This window comes from Pinus tabuliformis, chromosome 9 (assembly GCF_031772625.1).
Source record: "Pinus tabuliformis cultivar Carrire ecotype Pingquan chromosome 9, CPIR1, whole genome shotgun sequence".
Taxonomy (NCBI): Eukaryota; Viridiplantae; Streptophyta; class Pinopsida; order Pinales; family Pinaceae; genus Pinus; species Pinus tabuliformis.
In genome coordinates this window covers 1,375,788,006-1,375,795,348 of record NC_142307.1, presented here as the reverse complement: position 1 = coordinate 1,375,795,348, position 7,343 = coordinate 1,375,788,006, and the positions used below count along the sequence as shown (strand labels likewise).

Sequence of the window (7,343 nt, the reverse complement as noted above, 5' to 3'; positions counted from 1 at the left end):
AATTAATTTTTAAATATATATTTATTCCAAATTATCAAAGATTAATTTTTAAAATATTGTTTTCAATTAAACATATTTTTTTTATGTTACATAGAGAGGAAAATTTGTGATGTGTTCTTGAAATGTAAGATGTTTGATTGGACTAAATAAAGCATTTGTTATTATCATTAGTGTTTTGAAATGTATTAACAAGCATACTATAAATTTAAAACCATAATATTAAAATACAAGTAATTATAAATTTATAAATTCAATCAAAATATAAATTAAAATACAAAAATAAACATTTTCATATGATATTATTTATGTATGATATTATTGCACATAAACGTAAATCAAAATAAATTACAATTAATAAACACATTACACAAAAAATTACATACATTTAAAATACAAATTCATCTAATTTTTACAAATAAGATTTGAAATATATTTTTTCAAGTATTGTATTATATATGTGTAAAATTATTATACACAACAAAAACCAACAAACAAACACATAATATACACAACAAACACAAACACAGAAACAAACATTCAAACTTCCACATCATAACAAACAAAAAAACACATAAACTAACAATAAAGCTTCCATCATCATAAATTATTTTTTAAATGTATATTTATTTCAAATTATCAAAGATTAATTTTTAAATGTTGTTTTCAATTACAGATATTTTTTTGTGTTACATAGAGAAGAAAAATTGGATGTGATTCTAAAATGTAGGGTGCTTCACTAGGCTAGTAAAAAAAATATTATTATTGTTAGTGTTTTGAAATGTATTGTGATATTGTTAATCATTTATATTTTTGAAATGTAAATTGATTGAAAGCATTTATAAAATAATTTAATTATTTAAAAAAACTATAGCATTATCATAAAATATCAATTAATTAACGCACCACTAACACACATACTATAAATTTAAAACCATATACTATAAATTTAAAACCATAATAATAAAATACAAGTAATTATAAAAATGGTAAAAAAAAATTATGATTTTTGTGAGTGTTTTCAAAAGTATTATGAGATTGTTAGTCATTTATATTTTTGAAATGTAGGTTGATTGAAAAAGTTTGTAAAATGATTTTATTTTTATAAAAATTATAACATTATCATAAAATATCAACTAATTAATGCATATAGTATAAATTCAAAACCATAATATTAAAAATACAAGTAATTATAAAAGTGATTTCCAAAGCATAAAAATATATATTAAATTCACAATTAAGTTTTAAAATAATCTAATTAATTTTTTTAACTTCTATTTTCAATCAATTTTATCAATATATTTGAAGATATTATTATTATTATTAATTTCCGATATTACTACATCCATTACAAAATACAATGCATAAATTTAAAAATTCAAAAAATAAAAAATAAAACAACAACCACAACAATCCTCACCAATACTACAAATTTAAAACCATAATAATAAAATTCACAATTAAGTTTTAAAATAATCTAATTAATTTTTTTAACTTCTATTTTCAATAAATTTTATCAATATATTTGAAGATATTATTATTATTATTAATTTCCAATATTAGTACATCCATTACATAATACAATGCATAAATTTAAAAATTCAAAAAGAAAAAAAAAACAACCACAACAATCCTCACCAATACTATAAATTTAAAACCATAATAATAAAATACAAGTAATTATAAAAATGGTAAAAAATTTATGATTTGTGTGTGTTTTGAAATGTATTATGAGATTGTTAGTCACTTATATTTTTGAAATGTAGGTTGATTGAAAAAGTTTGTAAAATGATTTTATTTTTATAAAAATTATAACATTATCATAAAATATCAATTAATTAATGCATATACTATAAATTCAAAACCACAATATTAAAAATACAAGTAATTATAAAAGTGATTTCCAAAACAACATAAAAATATATATTAAATTCACAATTAAGTTCTAAAATAATCTAATTAATTTTTTTAACTTCTATTTTCAATAAATTTTATCAATATATTTGACGATATTATTATTATTATTAATTTCTAATATTACTACATCCATTACATAGTACAATGCATAAATTTAAAAATTCAAAAAAAATAAAAAATAAAACAACAACAACAACAATCCTCACCAATAACCATGGCCATGGTTTTGATGAGGGCTTTAGGGAAGGGAATACCCCCTCCCTCAAAAATGAATAAGGATTTTATTAAATATGAGTCTTGGGTTTTCCCTAAACATGATTTAGGGATAAATAAATAAAATTATATATCATAAGCTAACATATTTATCTATCTGCTTCTAATTTAACTTAATATTCCACTCCTTGTACTTCTTTAATATCAGTTTTCATCCTCCTTGTATTTCTGAATGAACATCATCTGTTATTTTCCTGCATGAAACACATCCAAAAAAAACTGTTATTTTCTACATGAAACACACCCAAAAAAAACTAAAAATCATATTAATAAGGCAATTTAATAAACATATTATCTAAATTTTATATAACTAAAATTTAGATAACACACCCAAAAAAACTGTTATTTTCCTGATGAAACGCATTTTAAAAAATCATATTAATAAAGCATTTTAATAAACATGTTATATAAATTTGGAAAATCACCTAGAATGAAATAATTAACAAACAGAAAAATGTGTAAAATGAAATAATTAACCAACAGAAAAATGTGTAGATTTGAGGAGCCACTAAAAACATCAATTTAAATTTATTCAATTTAAACTTAGATACATTTATGATTATGCCTATTTATAAGTTCACTTTATTATTTATTTATTCACTTAAAATTTACACTAATAATTAATGAAGGATACCAATCTGGACTTACAACCCTACCTTTCTGGAATAAGAAATGCACTTTCTTTATCTAGTTACTCTTTAGAGAAACTACCATATTTCAAAGAGTAACTATCATATTTCACTTTCTTTATCTAGTTACTCTTTAAAGAAATTACCATATTATGATTTCGCTATCCATTCTGGAGAAAAAAAAGTACTAATAAATGACTTAAACTTCCATTGCAAACCTGTAATACCATTTATATTGCCAGAGTAATATAAAACCAAACTCATAAGCACTTCACCCAATACCAGCTACAGAGTAATATAAAACCAAGCTCATAAGCAATTCACCCAATACCAGCTACTAAAGAAGCAAGGGTAGCTACTAGAGAAGCAGGATGCGTTTATAGAAATTCATAGTGGAGACATAATTCAGATGTTTGTGTAATAGACATGTGATGGAAAAGAAGTTCTGTACCATAAACATAGATACATTTATGGTCATACCTATTTATAAGTTCTTTGGCTGGGATTTACCAATCTAGACTTACAATCCTAACTTCGTGAAATAAGAGCTATTGATTACCATACTACTATTTTATATGCACTTTCTTTATCTAGTTACTCTTTAAAGAAACTACCATATTACGATTTCACTATCAAATCTGGAGAAAAAAGTCCTATTAAATGACTTAAGCTTCCATTGGAAACCTGTAATTCCATTTATATTGCCAGAGTAACTTAAAACCAAGCCGCCATCATCACTAAAGAAGCATCGATAGCGACTAAAGAAGCGAGCAGCAGCATCAATGGCAAGTAATTGGTGCAATTGGTCCAAACAGACACAGAGAGAGATGCAGTTCCAGAGATTATGAGAAATTCGAGGTGAAGAAAACGGAGAAAGCTCAAATGAGAAAACGTCAGACCAAGAATATAAACCTACATTGAAAAATGATAATGAGTTATTCCAGAAAGAAAACAGAGAAAGGTTAAATAACAAAAAGTCAGACCAAGAATATAAACATTAAAAAAATGATAATGAGTTATTCCAAGAAGAAATCAGAGAAAGGGTTCGAGAAACTATAGGGAATATAACTCCCATAATGCTGGATCACTATTGGGAATATAACTCCCTGATACCTAGGGTTCAAGTGTAGATGCTAGAGAAGCAGCATCAATGGCTTTAGTGGTTTGCTTCAGAAAAGAAAGGGTTCAATGGCAGTGGTTGTATATTCTGTTGCTACAGTGGTTTGCTTCAGAAAAGAAAGAAGGGTTCGAAGGGATCGCCTCTCAACCCCCTGCTAACACCTGCATCAATATATGGAGGTTCTGCTTACGCCTGGAAAGAAAGGAGGTAGCTAAAGCATAGCAAGCACATTGCCCTCCCCGGTACCTAAAGAAGAAATCAGAGAAAGGGTTCGAGAAACTATTGGGAATATAACTCCCAATAATGCTAGATCAGTACCACACTCAGGATATCCCTGATGCCTAAGAAAGGATTCGAGTCTAGCTGCTAAAGAAGCAGCATCAATGGCTTTAGGGGTTTGCTTCAGAAAAGAAAGGGTTCAATGGCGGTGATTGGCTACAGTGGTTTGCTTCAGAAAAGATCAGGTTCGGCGGGATCGTCTCTCAACCCACCCGTGCTAACACCTGCATCAATATATGGAGGTAGCTAAAGCATAACAATAAAGGAGGTTCTTCTTACGCCTGGAAAGAAAGGAGGGCAAGCAGATTGCCGTCCCCGGTACCTAAAGAAAGGGTTCGACTGGATCGTCTCTCCGCCGACCCCTGCTGCATCAAGTATGATGCATCAATGGACAAATAGTTCATGAAATTAATTGGGGTTGAGATGACATACAGAGAGGAGCATGAGATGTTTGTGATTGGGTTAGACGTCGAAAAGAGTTCATGAAGTTAATTGGGATTGAGATGACATACAGAGAGGAGCATGAGATGTTTGTGATTGGGTTAGACGTCGAAAAGAATTGCAATACAGCTACAAATATAAAGCCTAAATACAGATCAGGGCTCGGGTCACTAACCGGCAAATTTCCTCCGCCCCAAAAGCCCCGCCGCTGCATTTTCTCTGGCCCGGAAACTCTTCTCCTGCAACTCCTCCAGCCCCGGAACTCTGCCCCTGAAATAAAATACCCTGCAGAATTATTACAGAATGACTCTGCAGACTTATTACAGAATGACCCTGCAGAATTATATCCTTAAAAACCCTGCGAAATTATGACCCTGCAGAATTTATTATATCCTTATAAACAATTAAGAAACTGAAAAACAAACACAAATTCATTTTTAAATTGATTTACCTGTGGCCCTGAAGCTCTGCCCCTGCTTCTCCTCTAGCCTGGGAACTCTGCACCCTGAAATAAAATGCAGGTAGCCCGCAGAATGAATTAATACAGAATAAATACATTGTCATCTACAAATCAAACATGAAAAAAAGAAAATAGTGAATACCTGAGGTTCAATCTGCTCCTAATTTCATCATATCTTAATATCCTCCCTCTCCCTTTCAACTCTCACAGATCAAAACCCCAAGAAAAATCCTCACAAATAGAAAACACAGAACAATGGAAAAAATCACAACACAGCATACAACAGATCAACAAGAAACTGCACATGGCCATGCTTAACACCAGGGATGAAAAACAAACACCAAACAAAAAATCTCCACTCCCAAATGCCGCTCTGCTCCGCTCTACTAACAAAGGCCACTTTTCTACCTGCATTCCAATTTAATGGAATCGCAGCCATTATATGCTGTTTCAGTGAAAATTTTAAATCCGTCCGTTACCCTGCGATTTTCGAAAATTTTGAAATCCATCAGCAACAGCCTGGCCTAGTACGGTTAAGCACGAAAACAGGCTGGCAAAGTAGGATGCTTTTTGAATTTTTTTCGAAAAGGACCATTATTCATGGTATAACCATTTAATGATATAAAATAATGCTTTTTTATTATATATTTTTAATATTAAATTTAATTTTATTAATAATAGCAATTTCAATTTAAGTTTTTAAATAATTTATTATTTTAAAATTATTTTTAAGTTATTTTTTAAATTGATTTTAAAATTAGATTTGCCAAAATATTTTATAAAAGAAAATTATACAAAATGGTATCTATTTTATTCTATTTATATGATCAAGATTAGATGTTGTTAAAAAGCATGTTATCCATTTACTCTAGCTTAGATGTTGTTAAAGCACATTGTCCGCCTATTCTAGCTTTGATGAAGATGGTACAAATTCATAAAGTTTGATGGATAAAAAGTCAAATATAATGAATGGTAGTACTTACTTTCTTTATGGGATTGAAGTTAAATGTTGTTTTAAAGTATATGATCCCACTACTCTTAACTTTGATGATGGTGGAAACATATATATTAACTTTCTTGTAAATACTACTTAGGTTGAAAATACCTTTTGGGATTAGTGTAAGATCTAACACTCTGTCTGACTTAGTGAAAGCTCACCTTAAGAGAATGTAAGGAAATAGATTTATAGTCCAAAACCTTGAAAGCTCACCTTCCAAGAATCTTTCGCTCCCCTTCAGAGAATGTAAGGACACAAATTTACAGTCCACAACCTCGATACATCTGGTAATAATCAAAGTTTCCCTTAGGTGGTATGGTTTTCCTTGAGTAATGGTAATGAGTGAGATTGCATTCAAAAATAGCAACAACTAATGGTTGTCCTTGTTATTGGTTGATAATTGACTTCTTTTTCTTTTCCTTGTTATGAGAACAACCATCACTAGTTCTTAGCGAGGAATGCCCACTTATTATAGTCATTCAAAGATATAGCCCAATGTACCAAATTCCAAACACTACGTCTTGAGAGGTTCCTGATTGACTTTGTTCCACAGTGAATCAAGTGAGCCATCGTCCAACAAACCTCCCTATTTTTCTTATCTATTAGAGAATATACTCTCCAATCTTCTCGTAAGAGACACAGTAGAGGCTAGTATTTTCATAAGGGTGGTGTAAATCCTTTCTAGGCCTCCCTCCAATATCCAACACTTCAACAACTTGGAAGGGAGGAATCCATTTTGAATTATTGTAAGCATGCTTATGATCATTTTTTAATCCCCTTCTATCAATAATTTGTTTTATCCATTTTGAATATCCTCTTGAATTGTGTAGCTTGGGAGGTACTCCACAACCATAGGAGTTGGGTTTATGTGAGTTTGCACCACAAAAGGTGTGTGGGCGAAGAAACCCAAGCATTACGGTTTTGTACCCAAGGTGTGGGTGAAATCTAGCAAAATAATTATTATTTATTGATCGTAGCAAGTGGAGAACCCTAAAAGGATTTATCGTAACCTAAGCCAACCATGATGGTGTTTTAATTAACTGGAAGAAACCCTTACCTTAATTTAGTTGGGGATATTATTGTAAAAGGAAAAGTCTGCAAGGCTTGAAGAAGACCCTAGAGAAGGCTAAATGTTGCCCAAGAGAAACTGTAAGAAACCAAGTCGTAGATCACTAGAAGACACATAAAAAAGATGGCTTATCTTGTGTAATCATGCCCTAGGAAGAGATA

The 7,343-nt window shown here is 30.0% G+C and overlaps 1 protein-coding gene across 1 annotated transcript; it reads right to left on the bottom strand.

The window, feature by feature from the left end:
* Nucleotides 1–3,264: 3,264 nt before the first annotated feature.
* On the bottom strand, nt 3,265–5,555 carry LOC149153604 (uncharacterized). The gene is made up of 4 exons (XM_089443863.1): nt 5,525–5,555; nt 5,108–5,161; nt 4,832–5,004; nt 3,265–3,728 (listed from the first exon to the last, which is right to left on the bottom strand). The coding sequence occupies exons 1-4, from the start codon at nt 5,553–5,555 to the stop codon at nt 3,531–3,533; spliced, it is 456 nt and encodes a 151-aa protein (XP_089299989.1). The 3' UTR covers nt 3,265–3,530.
* Nucleotides 5,556–7,343: the final 1,788 nt, after the last annotated feature.